The sequence below is a fragment of the Vidua macroura genome (genome assembly GCF_024509145.1).
Source record: "Vidua macroura isolate BioBank_ID:100142 chromosome W unlocalized genomic scaffold, ASM2450914v1 whyW_random_scaffold_38, whole genome shotgun sequence".
NCBI lineage: Eukaryota > Metazoa > Chordata > Aves > Passeriformes > Viduidae > Vidua > Vidua macroura.
Genome location: NW_026530535.1, coordinates 2,774,664 through 2,794,774, shown reverse-complemented (window position 1 = coordinate 2,794,774; position 20,111 = coordinate 2,774,664). Strand labels below are relative to the sequence as shown.

At 38.1% G+C, this 20,111-nt stretch overlaps 1 protein-coding gene across 1 annotated transcript in view; it reads right to left on the bottom strand.

Moving 5' to 3' along the window:
* Window positions 1-2,810: 2,810 nt before the first annotated feature.
* Window positions 2,811-20,111, bottom strand: part of LOC128822731 (F-BAR domain only protein 2-like) — a 195,170-nt gene continuing 177,869 nt past the window's right edge. The window contains 7 exon segments of the mRNA XM_054004544.1: window positions 2,811-2,833; window positions 3,063-3,227; window positions 4,817-4,881; window positions 7,149-7,348; window positions 8,751-8,883; window positions 11,430-11,585; window positions 14,523-14,634. Of these exon segments, the coding sequence (XP_053860519.1) occupies window positions 2,811-2,833; window positions 3,063-3,227; window positions 4,817-4,881; window positions 7,149-7,348; window positions 8,751-8,883; window positions 11,430-11,585; window positions 14,523-14,634 (854 nt within the window).

The window sequence follows — 20,111 nt, the reverse complement described above, 5'->3', positions numbered from 1 at the left end:
TTCAAACTGCCAGAAGACAGGTTTAGATTAGATATTAGGAAGAAATTCTTTACTCTGAGCGTGGTGAGACACTGAAACAGGTTGCCCAGAGTTGTTGTGGATGCCCCACTCCTGGAAGTGTACAAGGCCAGACTTTGAGCAACCTGATCTAGTGAGCCCCATCCACCCTAGCCTTGAATGCTATAGTGTCTACCATCCTCATTGTAAAAACTTTCTTCCTTCTATCTAGTCTGAGTCTACCCTGCTTTAATTTAAAAACATTACCCCTTGTCCTATTGCTACAGGCCCAACTAAAAGGTCTGTCCCCATCCTTTTTATAAGCCCCCTTGAAACACTCAAAGGCTGCAATAAGGTCTCCCCAGCGCCTTTTCTTCTCCAGGTTGAATAACCACAAGTGTCTCAGCCTGTCTTCATAGCAGAGGGGCTCCAGCCCTTTGATCATTCCTGTGGCCCTTCTCTAGATCTGCTCCAACAGGTCTGTGTCTTTCCTGTTCTGATTAGTTCTACTACTTATCACTTACAAATCAATTAACACCTTAAAAATGTTCAATACAGGCATAGGTTTGTTCTATTATTGCGTAAAGCTTTTTGGGAATAACTGAAAGTATAAGTAATATAAAATGGTATTTAAATTATATATTACATGTTTATTATGGTGCAATTTTTTTCAAAATTTGTTTTATGAAAAATCTAAAGTATTTACAATTTTTATAAGATAAACTTGTGTGCTGCAATTTACAGTCCAATGTACTAAGAATCCATAAAAATTCAGATCTTTTAAAACTTTGTTTACAAATTAATTTCCTTAGGAGGCAGCTAAAAAGGATAGTGCTGTATACAGAAGCAAGAACCAGCTTGTTACATATGGTTTTCTTATCAAACACATGTACTTTCTACATTGTTTTAAAATGTCTTTACAAAAAGTCTATATAAACTTGTATGGCTCCAAAATTGTAACTTGTACCCAATGCAAATATATGTATAATCACCTAGTTGAAAAGGGCTGAAACAGAACTGCTTTATTTAATTAAGAAATGAAAACAATACTTGACTAAAACCAGCAATACAGTTTTGGGGTTTCATTAATAAAATATTGTCATGTTAAATATGGTTTGATTGCAAAGCAGATTACAATTACTATTTCAGTAAAATGGCTGTACCATTTTATATGAGTTAGAAATTTGCCATTCAATAAGATTAGCAAGTTAAGACATAAATATACTCTTCCAATCAAATCTACAGTACAGTATGTGCTTAATGCTAATAATGGAACTCTTATCTGCAAAAGTGTGTAGTATACATTAGAATTTATGTAGCTTCTACGCAGCTTAATTTATTGAAAAGTTTCAGCAGTGCAATTAATTACTGATTTTGTGTGAATTAGTTGAAGCAAGTTTTATTGTTTTAATAGAAAATTTGAAATATACTGGTATTCAAAAAGGTCATATAAAATTTCCACTTGTAAGTTACTGAATTATTTTGCCCCAATATTTTTGATTTCATCATTAAAAAACCCCACTTGATAATAACACACATTAAAAATTTTCTAAATTAGTGACTTGCTTTAAAACACATTATTTATGTGTCACTTCCTTGTGCTAAGGCTGTGGCAAGCAGATTAGATGGCAATACAAATACTAAAGTTGGTGGATTTAGGTAAAAATTAAACTAATAGAAATGGCAGTACTTGTCATCCTGCTGCTATAAAATACCCTTCTAAAATGCTATTTCTCCCAAAGTATTATGTTTGCATTCACGTCACAGAACCCTCAAAGCACTTAAATGCCAAAGGCTTGCAGTCCAAGTGAAAGGAAATGCTCTTTGCTTTTACCATCTTCTGTGATTTTTCAGGATTTTCATCTTTGGTGACATTAAAGTTACTATCTCAGAGTTTCAAAGTCCTGTATGATGCATCTCCCTTTACTACAGCTGCATTTATTGCAGCTACCCTATGAGGAAGTAAACCAGTATTTTAAACTTCTTTTAAAATAACCTCCAGTTTTGCAAATCTGCTTTCTAAATCCCAGTAAAAGGAATTTTTATAAAGTTGTATCTATTATACACTGTGCTTTCTCGCTGAAGAGCCAAAATTTGAAAAAGGAATTGAGTCATGTAAACAACAGTGGATAGACACAGCTGTTTTTTTAAAGGCACAAATGTTATTCAATTAATATAAAAATAAATTAAATCTACAGCACTGATTCAAACAATCACAACATCCATAAAATTTCCTAGCTGCAGAAGTAAATCCCATCTGTCTTTTGCAACTTTGTAACACATTGCACTTCAGAAAAAAACCCTATGTAATAATATACGATACACAGGCAGTAAGTTAACCTTTTTTTTACACTTCTCTAATTCAGCTGGTTTTATGGCCTGAGTGGATAGAAGAACTGTGAGACTTTGCCTCTGCTTTCTTTTCAAACTGGCAGTTGAAGAATCTGAACAATAAATATTGCTTATGGAAAGCTGAAATTTCTTACTTGCTTTCCCATATTTTTAGGTTAAATGTTTACAGTATAACATACAATTCCATACTTTAATTACAACTACTGATTATTATTTTGACTTCAAATATAAATTTATTAATGATCATTTACAGACAATATTAAAGTTAATTTCAGTGCTATTATAAAGTAATAAAAAGTTTGCAAAAATACTTTTAAAAGTACATTTTCTGTTCTGATGATTAAACCTCAGAGTAGATCAACATTAAAAAAAAATAATGCATGTTAAAATAGTGTTTGAAAAGTAGAGAGGGCAGAGCAAGCTTCTTGTACTCCTTTGATGCAACAACTTCCACATGTTAATCAGCAGTCTGCCATATATCGTCCTGAAAAATAAAGGTAGGATTTTTGCAATCAGTAGATAGAACAGATTTTTTCAGTATTTTTCTGCAAGCAATTTGACTAACTACAGAAAACAAAAAAAGTAAAACAGTTTTCAGCCACATTTTTGAGGAAAATAATTATTTATGCATCACTTATTCAGAAGTTTCATAATGTATAATTTAGCACTATATATCATATTAATTTGAATATGTAAGCACATCAGTGTCTTACCAGAGGCAAATCTCTTCTTAAGGAGGGAAAGTCGATAGCCAGTGCCTACTAGCTCTACATCTATTCCTGAAAGGGTGCTTCCTTCACTAATGAATTGCACTGCAAGTGTTGCCGGTTTACTGGGTCCTTCTGAAAGTTCAAATTTTGCTCTGAGGGATCCAGAACCTATAAAAATAACAAAACTGAAAGGCTGGTTGTTTTTCAAGACCAAGGTGATCTCCCAGAATTTTTAGTAGTAAGGAGCAGAACTAACATGGTGATCTTTAAGAGCTATTCCTAGTGGCAGTCCTATATAGATTTTCAGAAGAGATGAGAGTACAACTCTCTTTTTCCAGTACTCTGTTTAAGACAGTGACTAGTGAATGATTTAGAGGAAAGCAATACACATTTCTACAAGATTATACTCATAGAAGAATGTGTATATCAGACAATGTGGTAGTCTCCTATTACATTAAATACCTGATTGTTCCCTTTACTCATCATTTATGCTTCCTGGTTTATCTTGTATGTAGTACATTAGAATATTTAAATGCCTGAATGAATGCACATGAACAAAACCATTGGAAGAAATGCAGCTGAACAGTAATTTAGCAAGAGGAAAGCAATTCTTATTTTTCTAATAAATGCAAGGTTTGATTAAATACATTTCCCAAAAACCAGTTGCTTTTTCATAGACAATGGCAAAATTCACTTCAGTGCCATTAAAAAGGAGTAATAGTTCAAAATTGCTTTAAGTACACCTTTGTAGTCAATGCAAGACATAAAACCCCCCAACATTATTGTTGGTCTCCTTTTCTAGTTCTTAAACAAGACTCTTCTTGCTCTTGCAAAATATGCTGGGAAAAAGAGATTTAAACAATGAATTAATGGAATAGTGCAAGTCAAGTATTTTTATTTATTTAAAACAACTAGTTAGTAGGAACTGCTAAGTGAGAAGGAAAGCTAGTAACTGAAATGTTACTGGGGTAAAAGCAGGAATTGATGAATTAAATTGTTTTATGCAATGGTTTGTTCTTGGCTTAAAGTCTATTTCTTCAATAGGTCTGTCATAATTTGGATAAATTGGAACTTCTTTTCACTGTAAGTATGGAAACATATATTCAAGTGTTTCAAAAAAAACATTGCATCTGCAATGGCTGCAAGGGCTGTAACATCAACTGGACCTCAGGGAAAGGCAGCTGGGCAGAGGACAACTATTGGTACCTTACAAAATGCTATATAAATTACCACTCTGAGCAGATGTACATAGATTTTTTTCTTGGAGTTGTACATGGTCAAAACAAAAAAATAATAAAAATGTTGGTGAAGAATTGTCTATAGTCGAGTCTATCTCAGTGCAGGACTTTTGGATTTTTTTTTCTTTTCCCCAGTTCTTCCACTTACCTTTTTCTACTTTATCTCAATTTTTATGTGAGAAAATGTGGAAAATCCGAATACAGATATTAAACGTATTTCCTTTTCAATAACTGCTCATTTCCAACTAGCACTGATGTAATTATTTCCTTGCCCAGTCTAAACTGTTTTAGTGGCACTAGCTGCTTTCAAGGGGCTTCACTATTTTGCTTTTTATAATCAGTTAATATTTTTACACTCACTGTTAATGGAATCTCTCAGGAGGAATTTCATTGAGAAGAAGGTGAACTGATAAACAGGATATGGCAAGTGTAAACAGGCATGAAGACATAGAGGCTAAAATGATTACCTTTTTACTGCTATCATTTGTCTGTACAAGAAAACAAAAGAGTTCAACTTGCCTCTATTCTCAGACTTCTCTGAAATGCTAGATATTTTCCAATAAGCTTTCATCTGATCTGCATTCCTGTAAGGCAATGGAAGGTTAGTTATAAGCATCAATTTTTAGAATTTCAGTTATTTATATTATTTTCTCAGATTTACACTGGTACCTTACAGACCATGCGCCTATAACCTACATCTCTCAATGGAGGTTTATAAAAATATTTCATAATTTTAAAGTGAGTTTGTGGAAAACTATACAAAACAAAAAAGAAAACAGAAGGGTATACCTGCATTACCCCTGAGCTTGCAGCAGAGCTCAGACATACATAGCACATTTTTATACAGTTAACACTGTTCTATGCCCAGGTTATGGCTCCACAACTCAAAACTCTCTGTGGTCTCAAAAGGTGAGGGCAGGCCAAAAATGCTGGAAGCAGTTTGAAAGCTGGGTCTTTATGCTTGACAATGACAGTATGAGGGGGAGCACTATTGTTTGTTCGCCCCTATGTGAAACTCCTGGCTGTGTGAATTTTATTCCATTTCCATTCTAGTAAAACAAGTTGGCAGAAGTGACTCAGGGTTTAAACTAACTTCCAGTGCTGTAAAGGGGAAGAAAAGCAAAGGGAACCAAGAACCATAGTCTCTAAGTTGACAGGGCATTTAAACTCCTTCAGCACTTTGCAGCTGTTCCATCAAAGCAAAGTCTACAACTTAAAGCTGTGAGCAGCATGAAGTGATGATAGTTTGAAACTGTCTTTGGCATTGGTGTAGCAGGAGTGAAATGCTCACACAAGTAGCATAGATGGTAGTGGTTACTTGCAGGAGGTTGAATCAGAAAACATTTATTCTTAAAAAAAACCCCAAAACTCTGCCACCCAACCCACTAGACCAAGCATATAGTAGGAGACACATACTAGAGCTGCCTGGGACATGACTGTATTGTTTGATCCACTTTCAAGGCTCAAAATTCCAGCCTTGGGTAGTTGCCTAGGTAAAAGAGAGAATACATGGGGCTCAAGTCCCTTACTCTGATGAATCTGAAATGAAATTGTCACTAAGTTTTGAGTCTTTTTAGGTAACACTAAGTGTTGTGAGTGGGCATTCCTGCCTTCACTCAGGTTTCATTACTGAGGGGTTTGTTGAAGAAGCCTGAGCAGGGAAGGGGGACACTGGCTTCACCAAAAGTTCTAGTCAAGTTGGGGAGGCAAGATACTGAACCTGCCCTTGCTCAGAATAAACTTAAGGTGATTTGGTTAAAAGTATTGCTCCCTTGAAATATTAAGTCAAGAAAGATTCCATCTTGACAGGATTTTTTACACTTAAAATTATATTGTATTACCACTTTGTCCAATTAACACATTTAAGCGTATTGCCTCCAGAAACATCAGAACCTTTCTGATAAATACACCAGGCTTATTTTATTTCTGAACTTTGCTTTATAAGGTAAATGTATCTATAAGTAATAAGGTTAACAAAGCCTGACTTCCCAAAACTTGGTATTCTTTGTCCTCTTAACCTTCATGTTGAAATGACCCTCTTGTTCCTCTTGAAAATAAACAGTCCAGGAATTTCATTACAGCTGGGCAAGTACCTATGTGCTGCCAAACCATAGGCACAGTGATTGAATTCTGCTCACCTTTTGCTCCAAGTATGTCACATTGCCTAGCCCTGCTATCCTCTGCTGTTTTCACAAACTCGTAGAAACAATTTTCTGAGATGTCTCACTTTCAATTGCTGCTGCAAATGGTCTGCAGGCTTAGAAGATGGGGCCAGGTAGGTGTGAGTCATATAATAATCAGCATGACATTTGAATTGAGAGACAGTGCTACCTGGCTCGTGAAGACCTCCTCATCTACTGAAGTTTGTTTTAAAAATTATTTAAATTATAAGCCAATTTTTAAGCTAGAACCACCAAGAAATATTTTTAAGAACTGCATTTCTTCTACTCTCTCTATATAACCTATATATCTTTATATGTTTAATACATACACACACAGATATATGTTTTTTAGCCATGAAGATATTTTTGTTTCAATTCATGTTATTTAAAATATCTATCCTGTCTATTGGCAAAAAGAAAGCAAACATTGGAAATTTCAGAAATGCTTGTATTCAGAAATGTTTGTATCATTGCACAGTTGGAATGGGTGCATATAATATCATTTTAGTCTATGTGAATTGGCTGTACATGATCTGTTTTGGACCAGAAAATGTCCAAAACATCTGATACCATGCCCTTTATCAAGAGGAAAAAAATTATCTGTTTCTTCTGGTGACATTTTTCAGGCTGACACTAATGAATACTCTGAAATGAATTTGAAATAATAAAAAGAAAAGCATTAATATTACCATTTTGCTGGTGGAAGTGATTGCATGTTTTTTACTCCACCATCTACTGGTACCACAACCTGCACATTAGACAGCATACTAGGCACATTCATAGACTCTGGATTATATTTATAATCCATTCTCACATCAGTAGTGCTAGCATTGCATTTCCAGTAAGTTGCAAGATCCAAGGGAGTGGACTGGATGCCATTTGAAGATACCTGTAAAAGAATAAACTATTGAAAAGTTCTTAATTAAAATATTCCTATTTTGGGCAGAATTAGGGAAAGATGGTAATGAGTATAAATCCTGACAAATGACCAAAAAAACAATAAAACAATTGACCTCTGTGCCCTTAATCTTAGAATTCTGAAGATCGTTATAGCCTAAAGTAATTCCCGTTGGTTTTTTTAAAAAAATATTTAAATAATTTTTAAAAGGTTTAAACTACCTCTGGCCCACAAGGCTCATTCCTGTTCTGGCTTTCATAAGTCAAAACAGTTTTTTTTTTAGTCTTCAACTAGGCCTTATGACACTGACCATCATCCTCTGGGCCTGGCTGTTCAGCCAGTTTTCAATCCCCCTTGCTGTCTGCTAATCTAGCCCACACTTCATCAGCTTCTCTATAAGGATGAGTGCCAAAAGCCTTCCTGAAGTCTAGGTATGTGGAAGGGGCTAACAGCGGGCCTGTTAGCTAAAGGAGCGAGAAGAAGCTGAGAAGCAAGAAGAAGCTGATAAGGAGCTCTCTTCAAGGCTGTTACCCAGGAGTCCAAGAGAAGAGAGGAACTGAAGAAATATAAGGAGGGAATTTTGCAGCTGGACAAGAAAGTTAGCTGAAGTCACTGTTACTTTTCACCAATGGTGTTATGTTGAATTATTGTGGCCAATAGTTAGGATAGAAGAAGTATAAACAATTAGAAAGTGTATAAAAGGTCAGCCATTTCCATAATAAAGAGTTGACATCAGAAGACTGCTTAATGTCTCTGCTTTGTGTCGTGACTGCTTCAACAACGACATAGGTAGACAATATCCACTGCTCTCCCCTCATTTACCAGGCCAGTCATTTCATCACAGACAGTTATCAGATTGGTCAAGCCTGGCTTTCCCTTGGTGAAGCCATGCTGACTACTCCCAATGACCTTCTTGGCTTTCATGTGCCTCTAAGTGGTTCCCCAGGATGAGTTGTTCCATTATATTGTGAGAGGTGAGAATATTATGCATCTCCATATATTACAATTGATTAGTTACAGCATTCCAAAAATATGCAATTACAAAATCAAATTAGAATACAATTACAAACTCAAATCCTGACCAAACCCCCTAAATTCAGGAAAAACTTAACTTCATTACAAAATAGTTAGTGTTTGAAGTTTATACACATGAATTGTATCAAAGGGTCAGCAAGCTGAAACAGGTCACGAATGAACAGGGAATGTCATGAAGGCATAACATGAATTCACTCAGCCTTGGCAGAGCCGAGGCACTGAAAACAGTGATGCACTCAGAACTGGTCTAGATGAGAGATGCCAATTCATTTGCATTCAAACAGGCAAAGAACAATTCTTATAATTTCTGTATAGACCAGAGTTCTTAAAAAAATTCCAAAGGGAAAAAAGTGTTTACCTGATAATTTAAAACATCCACATTATAATAGGATGCAGATGGATTGTGCTCTGATAATTTCTTGAGGTAGACAGTTATGGCTTGCATGTTCATCCAAAAATCCTTAGTACTAGAGTCACTTTGTGACTGATCACTACAAAGAAAAAGAAAGGTAGGAATCAAAAATCAACACTGAGTTTTATTATTTCTTATGTCTAAAAAATTAAGACTAGATCTTTCCCCTTCTTTATTGTTCCAAACAAGAATTTGTTCTAATGCTTTATAACACCTAATTGTATCTTCCTAAATAGTAAGACAAATTAACAGTTGTAGCTCAAAAAACTTCTCCTTCCAGGTTGTTGAGCAGTGAGTTTCCTGCACTGATCTGCTTCACAAGATGGAGTGAATGCCAAATTTGGATTTTACATTTAATAAAAAACAATTTTAATACAGTCAGGTGACATGAGAATGTATGGGAGGTGGGAATGAAAGTGGTGTTTGAAGAGGAATGTTATCCAATTTGGAATAAATCCTAGAATCATGGTTAGCTTTTGTTATGACAGCTTCACTAATGCATTGAATTAAAATTTGTGCTGAAAGTGTTACCACACTTTCATTTATTTATAGTGTAAGCTTTCAAAATATTTTCAGTTAAAAGTTTCTCAGATACTTATAGCTACATTTAATCTTAGTAACAATTTATTATATAATTTCTATATGTAGCTAAGAGTACACATGACTACAGAAGCACAATCCTGGTTGGGAACTACTGGAACATGAAAAGGTGTTTTGCAACTCAAGAATATTTTCAGTTCTGGTGGCATCAGGTTTATTTTTTAATAAGGATGAAGCTTTTAAGAAAACTGATTCAGAAGCAAAATTCAAATCACTTAAGAATCAGAGCTCCATAGATCATCTGTGGATACATAGAGGAACTGCACCAGATGCCTTGAAGTGGATACTTAGAACAGAGGCTAGAGAGAGTTAGAGAATAAAGTAGGTATTTATTAAAGGCTTTCAATAGATACACCTTGGGCAGTGCAAAAGCCTCGCAGCGGCTACGCCTGAGATGGACGACAGTCGTGAGTTTTTCAAGGAGATATAAGTTTGGTCTATTTGCATATCAGAGGTTAATTGTCCAAGTATAGCTTCAAGTAATGAAGTCACATTCCCCCAGTTTGCTCCCCCTCAATTCACTTCTGTTTATACTTTCCAGGGCCTGAGGCAGATAGTGTCCTTGGTTCTCAGGCCTGGAAAGATTGTTTTGTCTGACCAAAATGTGAAGAGAACTTACTAACACTTTATATGCAGTTCAGAGTTATACACTAATGCAGTACAGGATCTGAAAAATATAAAAGCTAAAACTTAAGGCATCACACCAATCCCCAAGGAGGCATGCAGAAAGTGCATGCAGAATGAAAGCTGAAAAGAAGCACCTGGAATACAGTAAATATGACTGCAATGGTTTGAATGTGCCAGAACAGTTATTTACATACCAGTAGCCTGTCCAATTTACTTAGAATTTGGTTCTCAATACAGTGTTGTCATTAATGCAATTTCCATTTTCAGTAAAATATATAGATAAACACTTATAACAGAGGCCTTCCAAAATGTAAACAAATGAAATCAGTAGCAAAATCCTTCTGTTTTCTCCTTCAGAATTTCTGACGTCTCCACAAGTATCAGTCACATTAAAAAGTTTCATCTCTATAAATACTAAGCAAATGATAGTCATTGCAGTATATGAAATGTCAAATTATTACCATATAGGTTTAATTTCATAAATATCCAGTGCATGCATCCTTTCTAATTAGAGGTGAAGTGTTACAATACTCAGAAAAGAATACTAGACATTTTTACTTTTTTCCAAAATATGATTTTTCAGTAGAATTCACTGTCAGATACAGCTCTGCTAACATTTCAGTTATAAACTGTCATGTCAAAGAATGACAAATTTAATTTTGTATGAATCATTCTTTGCATTAAGTATGAATTATCACAATAAAATTAATAGAAAAGAATGCATAAATGTGATTTGATTGTTTCAAATAATTTTTCCAATAAATGAAATGGAAAGTGCTCAGCTGAAACAGATATCTGCTTTTTTTTTTCTTTTTTTATTTTTTTGGAAAAGATGTCCAAACAATTACTTTATTATTATACTCAACCAGCAGCTTTTCTTCTTAAGAATTCTCCTAAGCATGCTGCTATACACTTGAGAGGTACAGTTTTGTAATGGATCTGATCTACCACAGAAATGATACACCTTAAAACCTATGCTAATAACTGACAAATGAAACCATTGTTATTATTGTATAAAGAAACCCATATGACAATGCGTCCTATTTTTGGCAATTTTTCTCTGTAGTTATATTAGTTATATTGTTCATATAGTTTGATTAGAAAAATGGTTTTGGTTGTTTTTAAAATGTTTCTTAAACCATTTTATTTATTAAATGTGTGTAAAAACACAGCTAAAATGAAAAACTATTTTTGTTTCCTGTTATATTCAGCATGTTTCAAGTCCAGTAATCTTTGAAATTTTTAATGGTAGCAGTGAAAAGAAACCGAGTTAAACAAGATTAGTTCAGAAAATTATGTATAAGCAAATCAAGATTGTAGAGAATTGATTTACATATACAAAAATTCACATTTTAAAATTCATGTACTTTACTATTATATTAAATAAAAATACAGAACCTGTACACAAGTTGTGCATTTGGAAGAATGTGCTCTAGTTTGCTTGTATTTTTTACCCTGAAGCAGAGCACTGCTGGAGATGGGTTGCTGGTAAAGACTTTAATAATCCCACTTGGGAATGATAATGTCATATCACCAGTGATCTTCACAATATATCTAGAAGAGAATGAAAATATCAATTTTATTGCAACTCATTAACTGCCTAGTTTTGATATTAATTTTAAATCAATCATACTTTTACAATCTGATTAGCTGATTTCAAAGCAGAAAATAGGCAGACTTGGCAGTGTGCACTTGCAGCCCAGAAAGCCAGCTGTATCCTGGGCTGCATCAAAAGAGGCATGACCAGCAGGTCATGGGAGGTGATTCTGCCCCTCTACTCCACTCTTGTGGGACCCCATCTGAGAACTGCGCACAGTTCTGTGGCCCCCAACACAAGAAAGATGTGGACCTGTTGGAGCGAGCCCAGAGGAGGCCATGAAGATGCTCTGAGGGCTGGAGCACCTTTGCTATGAAGACAGGCTGAGAGCTAGGGCTGTTCAGCCTGGAGAACAGAAGGCTTCAGAGAGACGTTATAGCACCTTCCAGTACCTGAAGGGGTTCCAAGAGAGCTGGAGAGAAACTTTTTACAAGACCATGTAGTGATAGGACAAGGGGGAATGGTCTTAAGCTGAAGGAGGGTAAGTTTAGGTTAGATATTAAGAAGAAATTCTTTACTGTCAGGATGGTGAGGCACTGGAACTGGTTGACCAGAGAGGTTGTGGACTCCTCATCCCTGGAGGTGTTAAAGGCCAGACTGGATGGGGCTCAGAATAACCTGGTCTAGTGGAAGATGTCCCTGCCCATGGCAGGGGAGTTAAAACTAGATTATCAGTTTTTTCAAATATCTTAATGTCAAAAGAGTGCAGAAATAATATCCCCCTGTTACAGGATGATGATGGTCATCTCACAAACAGGGACATGGACAAGGCAGAGGTGTTTAACACTTAAAACACTGATGATGGACCAAGGCAGTCTCAGTGCCCTGAGATGAAGGACCATGACTGCAAAAATTATCAATTCCCAGTTGACCCTGAACTTGTGCGGGATCTGCTGCTCCAGATGGATCCTTACAAATCTATGGGGCCTGATTGGATTCATTTGAGAATCCTCAAAGAGTGGGCTGATGTCATCGCAAAGCCTCTCTTGGTGATTTTTGAGTGCTCTTGGGAATCTGGAGAGGTCCCATCTGACTGAAGGCTGGATAACATTGTCCCAATTTTCAAGAAGGGCAAGAAGGAGGACCCCGGAAACTACAGGCCTGTCAGTCTCACTTCAGTACCTGGTAAAATCATGGAAAAGATTATTCTGGGAGGCATTGAAAAACAGTGGGAGACCAATGCAGTCATCAGTCACAGCCAGCACGGCTTCATGAGGGGAAAGTCCTGCTTGTCAAACCTGATTTCCTTCTATGGCAAAGTAACCGACCTAGTTGATCCAGGAAAGCTAGTAGATATAATCTTTTTGGACTTCAAGCAAAGCTTTTGATGCAGTCTCTCACAGGATCCTTCTGCACAAAATGTCCAGCACACAGCTGAATAACCATGTTATGTGATGGGTGAGCAACTGGCTCATGGGTCAGGCACAAAGGGTTTTAGTAAATGAGGTAACATCAGTCTGGTGACTGGTCACTAGTGAGGTTCCACAGGGCTCTGTCCTCAGCCCAGTTCTCTTCAACATCATTAACAATCAGGACACAGGACTCAAAGGAATACTAAGTAAATTTGCCAACAACACTAAATTGGGAGGAGCTGTCAACTCCCTTGAAGGCAGAGAGACCTTGACAAATTAGAGAGATGGGCAATCACCAACTGTATGAAGTTTAACAAGGGCAAGTGCTGGATTCTGCACATGGAATGGGGCAACCCTGGTTGTTTGTATAGACTTGGGAATGAGATGCTGGAGAGCAGCACCATAGAAAGGGACCTGGAGGTCCTGCTCTATGGCAAGTTGAATGAGTCAGCAGTGTCCTGGCAGCCAGGAGAGCCAACCGTGTCTCGAGGTGCATCAAGCACAGCATTGACAGCCAGTCAAGGGAGGGCATTGTCCCATTCTGCTCTGCACTGGTGTGGCCTCACCTTGAGTCCTGTGTGCAGTTTTGGTTGTCACAATATAAGAAAGACATTAAGCTATAAAAGAGAGTCCAAAGGAGGGCCATGAAGATGGTAAAGGGCAAAGAGGAGTGGCTGAGGTCACTTGGTCTGTTCAGCCTGGAGAAGAGGAGACTGAGGGGAGATATTGTGGTCTTCAATATCCTCACGAGGGGAAGTGGAGGGACAGCACCAGGACAGGACCCGAGGGAATGGCCTCAAGTTGTGTTAGGGGAGGTTTAGGTTGGATATTAGAAGAGGGTTCTTCACCCAGAGGATGGTTGGGCACTGGAACAGGCTTCCCAGGGAAGTGGCCACAGCACCAAGCCTGACAGAGTTTGAGAAGTGTTTGAACAATGCTCTCAGGCACATGGTGTGATTTTTGGGATGATCCTGTGCAAGGCCAGGAGTTGGACTCAATTATCCTGATGGGTCCCTTCCAACTCAGCATATTCTATGATTCTAAAATCAATTTCAAATGAGGGTAATGTGGCACAATAACAATGTATTATCACTTTCAATTTGGAAGTCAGATGAAATAAGAAAAATGTTTAGCTGGTTAAGCATACAGTAGTATGGGTGGTTATTTTTCAGGCTTTGAAAACATAGCAGAACTGTGCTTAGGCAAGGCCTAAGTAGTATATCAAGCAGTATGACAGAGGGAATGAGGTACTTTTAAGCTGTCCAAATTTACATGCAGCACCTACCTGACTGTAGTAGAAACCCTTCTCATTTTTGTTTTTCTTACTAAACACATTTTTGTAAAGCAGGGATATATGAACTCCTAGTCAGATGCAGGCAAATAGAAAGTGATAAGTCACTGATGTCAGTTATATCAGGGGAAAAAACCCTGTGAATCCACCTTCTAATGTATATATTTATTTCCCCAAAATATTAAAAGTACAAACAGTGAATTATTTTATTGTAACTTATTACATTCAAAACAATTTACTATTTAACTAACTTTGTGGGATCTGCTCCTTTAAAGTAGGCGCTAACAGATTCAGTAAAGGCTACTGCAACAGGCACGATGTCCTGGTTTCCAAGTCTGACAGGGCTGGGACCACGTGAAACACCTAGAATACATACAGTGTATAGGTTTAATTTTCAAAAAGCTTAGTGACAGATTTCAGAATGGTTGACTACACCTGTCATTTTTACGAGAGGTTACTACCATCATGGTCACAACAGAGTCTGAAATATTATTTGAAAAGCATGTTGAAAAATATAAATGTAATACAGTACAATCACACCATCAAAACACTGCTTAGCAGCATAAAAAAACAAGACTATCAATATGACATTTTGTAAATGGACAGGCACAAGGAAATACAGATGAGACAGAGGAACGCTGCATTAAAATGGCTACTGATGAAACTGAAGTCAACAGATCCAAAGAAAATTAGATGTTAACTTCAATACTTTAAAAAAAGTCCCTACTATATACTTATAGTATGGAAAAATGTATGATAAAATAGTCACAGAAATGCAAAGAATTCAGTTGGTGTATGTATGAACATAAATGCACATACATTAATATTACCCCACATAAGTGAACTGTTGAACATTCTTTTAACTATCTCAGTCAACAAAGATTGCAATTTCAAAATAGAAATTGTTGGAGTAATATTTTCCTAATTTTCTAATGTTTACCTAGTAAAGATTCTGGGAGTACCTTGGAGGTACCTGGAAATATGTATCAGTTTATGAGAAAAATAATTACCAGGACAGTGTCAGCATTCATGCATCTGTGCCTACACAACAAATTTACAATGCATAACTATAAAAAGTAACTCAGACCTCAGCTAAAGCCTTTTGAAATTACTAAAATGTCAAATGCAAATTAACAAAAGCATTTGTCATGGGATTTTACTTTTCAGTAGTGTTTTATATGTGTACTGACTCTAAGAGACAGCACTTGAAGTTCTATCATTTTATTAGTGCAATAGCGTAGTAGAAAGCATCTTACTAATTTTTTTGTACCACTGGTGAAACAGCTTGTACCAGATGCTTGCTGCAAGTTCTCAGGACAGAATGTCAAAGAGCTGTGCCAAGGTGGACTCGTGGTATTTTAGGCTGCAGTCAAGCTCACAGGTCCAATTCTGAGACCTTTGGCAGCACCAGCAAATCTGGCTTTGATGCTCTGCCACCTGCCTCAGCCCCAACCACTGTTAACAGCCCTTCAGCTGTGCTGGCACGACAGCTAATGACACAAACATGCAAACAGTTGCATTGACACACTCAAAGAGGTTGCCAAAGTGCAAAATAAAAGACAGCATCATTGGCCATAAAAAGAGCAAATAAAAGTCTGATCAAATTGTTTTAGTTCAGTTTAGGAACAATGATTCAGGAAATTTTAATATTGGCTATACTGCTGCCATAAAAATGAAATGTATTTTAAAATACTTTCTTTATTATCTGTATCTTCAAAGCCTTGTGTTATTTAGAAATACAGAAATGGTTTTATCTCCTTGTCTTATGAAAATGAAGATTGTCAAAGTAAAAATATATTTATTTTTCTTCCAAGAATGTAGTAATGAAAAACTGAAGAATCAAGAGAGACCAATTTTCAGCTTGTTGGTGGGGGAGGGGGGAATAGATGGAAAATTGTGTTGCATAAAAGTGACTATATCAAGTGTTGGTGACTTCAGCAACATATAACTCAAGTACATGAGTTTTCAAGCTACTTGTATCTGCCAGACACCAGAAATAGCTGGAGAGATTTGTTTCAAAATAAATACAATATTATTAACTGTAGTAGTACATAAGGATGTTTAGGTAACATGTAAATCTGTTTCTAGTACAATACCTGGTGGTATCTCATAAAGTTTTTCAATTGTAGGAAGTGTTCCAATCAAAAGATCATACTCTTTTACATGTAAATGAAACAAAACATGGCAAGAAAACAAAGTATTTCAAGAAAAAATAGATGTTATAGGTGTTATACAATTTAATTAATTAAAAAAAACCCATTGCAAATGAAAACAAGGCTAAAGCGTAAAAGAAATTCAATTATGCATGCCTACAAGCTCATTTGAAACAAGATAATTATAGTTAACGCTCAATTATTCAGAATAAATGGGATAAGAGAAACACTGGATTGTGTAAAAGCCAGAAGAACACAGACAGTAGTGCAGAGTATATCCTCATGCCATCTGCACTGCCCTATCCAGATCGCCAGGACTATTTAATTCATACAATCAATGCAGGTGAAACTGGCTTTGTTTATTTTTGCTAGGCCAGGTTAATAACCATGTCAAACCCTTGTGTTAGTGCACACCTCCTTACCTCCTCCCTCACCTCACAATTTCCCTCTGTCACTGTCTCCAATAACACACATACAGCTGGGGCTATTGATGCTGCTGCCACCAATTTCTAGTTCCTTGGCACCAGTGCAGAGGCCTGCGGAAGTGAGCCTGGATGGACTCTGGCAACCAAAATATCAGTTATCTTTCTATGATACTTCTCAACATTTGAGAAACTGGTGGACACTGAACTGTGCCAGCACAGCAACAGCTAAGGCTACATAGACCTTACTATCTTTGGTCCTGAACAGGGTGTAAACAGCTGCATTGCTTTCAATGCAGAACTCCTAATAGAAGCTGTGCGGATACTCTTCTGAGGTGCTGAACCTGAGTGAGGAATCCTTGGCATCAGTAACATTCAGAAATACCTGAGCATTAATCCACCTGCTCTGGCGTGAACACCTCCTCCACAGGCTGTGGGTGGATCTCTGCATCCCCTGTGGACCTATGAGCTGCAGGGGGACAGCCTGCTTCACCATGGTCATCACCACGGCCTGCAGAGGAATCTCGGCTCTGGCACCTGGAGCACCTCTTCCCCCTCCTTCTTCACTGACCTTGGTGTCACCTTGTTTCCCTCACATGTTCTCACCTCGTCCTCTTCTCTGACTAGAAAAAAACGGCACATACCCCACTTTATTTTGATTTTCTTCTTAAATATGTTATCACAGAGGTGTAACCAACCTCTTTAATTGGCCCAGGTTTGGCCAGCAGCATGTCCATCTTCAGAAGCATCAGGGATTGGCTCCGCCAGACATGGTGGAGGCTTCTAGCAGCTTCTCACAGAAGCCATCTCTGTGCCCCCCCCCCACTACCAAAAATCAGGCCATGTCAAACCAATACATCCTCATTTGCAGGGGTTCACAGCGGAGCAGGGGTTCGCAGCGGAGCAGGGGTTCACAGTGAGCAGGGCAAGTTTCTAGAGCCAGGGGAAATGCAGGAGAGCGCCAAGATACACGTGGAGCTGACAGGTTGCCCTAGAACAGCTGAATCAGTGTGGGCAGAGCCAGTAGTGACTGTTCAGTGGCAGTCACAGCAGTGACAACCAGCAGCTGTTCCCACTCTCTCATAAAGGGCTTATAGGGAGCAGAAGCAACCAGCTCTGTTAACAGGGCAGCAGTTTCTGTGGCAGTTCATGCAGGCAGAGCTAGCAGGAAGGTCTCCTGTCTGACAGGAGCAGCTAGCAGAGGCAGTAAACAGACTCAGTAATTGGTGAAGAATGGCATAGAGATCTTTTCATCCCCAGTCTTACTAAGCATATGCTCCCTCAGGTATGGTTTTGACATGTCACAGAGCTCATTCCCCTGTAGCAGGAGTCCCTGCACCAGCTGTGTCAGAGGCTTCAACCCAGACAGACGTGATGGTAAATGTAGCTCTCCAGGTCTCAGGTTGCTGGGAGTGCCTGATACCTCTTCGTGAGGCTGGGGCTGACAATAATTCCTTCTGCAGAAGGTATGTTGCTGTTGATGAGCTGTGTCACCAGGTGAAGGAACTACAGGAGGAAGTGAACAGGCTGTGAAGCATCCATGAGAATGAGTGAGAGTGATAGGTTATTCTCAGAGATGCTACAATCTCAGGACTCTGACCCCCAATATGTAAATGGACAAAACTTATATCTGTATGAAAAACTCATGACCATCGTCCATCTTGGTTGTAGACTCTTGGAAGCTTTGACTGCCCAAGGTGTACCTATTGAAGGCCTTTAATAGATACCTGCTTTTATTCTCTTAATCTTGTCTAGCCTCTGTTCCAGGTAGCCACTCCAAGGCATCACTTCTCCTGAAAACTTGAAGATGACAAGTAGGACTGGCACCTTTTACAATAGGTATGAGACCCTGGAACTAGAAGGACAGTCAGCTGATGAGGTGGATGACTGTCCTTCTGGGATAGAGGTGCCACCTGGGGCAAGACAGCCTACCCCTCGCATCATGACCTCATATGTTTGAAAAAAAGAAGGGTAGTTGTCATAGGTGACTCCCTTCTAAGGGGAACAGAGGGTCCAATATGCCGACTGGACCCAATCCACAGGGAAGTCTACTGCCTCCCAGGGGCTCAGGTAAGGGACGTTACTAGAAAACTCTCTAGTCTGGTATGGCACTCTGATTATTAACCATTATTGGTGATGCCAGAATGATTTTTGCTTTGATATTTCCTTCATATATATTTGTAGCTCTATTGTTGTATAGTTATATAGTTCCTAGCTAGCCCCCATACTTTTCCCTACCTTTTCCCTACCCTGATAGGCAGAAAGACAAAACACATTCCAGAGGCTCCAAACCAGGATGTCCAAGGCCCCTATCCTGTCTTGGTTCTTCCTGGCAGCCAAGGTTGAAACCAGCTCTTCAAGACACATTTTCATTAAAAAAAGTTTAGTTCCTATCTAAAGGGGGGCTACAGTAAGAGGTGGAACCAAAAGGGAGAATTACCTCATTACTTATGTATATAATTGGGGATTTTTGTCAATTATGCTAATTTTCTAAACTTATAAAACTGTATTCACCCCATGTGGGGGTGGGCATTTTCCATATCTGCCCCTTGCAGGCCTTCAATAAAGACTAGCCTTTATATTGCCTCCTATACTAATATTGTCTTGAAAGTGTGTTGTTTTATTTCTAGGTCTTTAAGGCATCATTGGTTCTTTATGTCAGCAGTGATGAGATAACAAAGAGAAGTCCAAGTGCAATCAAATGGATTTCAGGGCCTTGGGATGATTGGTTGAAGGATCAGGAGGACATGAAGTGTTTTCCTTGATCCTTCCAGTAGCATGGAAGAATATCAAAAGGAACAGGCAGACACATCAGATCAACACATGGCTCCAAGGCTGGCATTATTTGAAAATTTTTGGTCTTTTTGACCATGGCATGGTCTATATAACACCAGGTCTACTGGCACAGGAGCTAGCAGGGCAAATTAATAGAGATTTAAGTAGATTGGAAGGGGGAAAGGGACAAAATTAGGCTTGCCAATGATAAGCAATGGGATGGCACACTAAAATTTGAGGGGCTGAGTGCCAGCAAGATCCTTCAATCTGCTCCATGAGGTGTCAGCTACGGTGAACCACACTTGAAATGTTTCTGTACCAACATGCACATCATGAGGAACAAGCAAGAGGAGCTTGAAGCCTTGGACCAGTCCCCAAGATATGGCATTGTCTTGGTTTGGAAGACAGGTGTCTACCAAGGAAGGTGGGAACCTCCCTTGGAATGGAAAAATACAACCCCCTTCCTTACAAATTATCATAACTTTGAAAT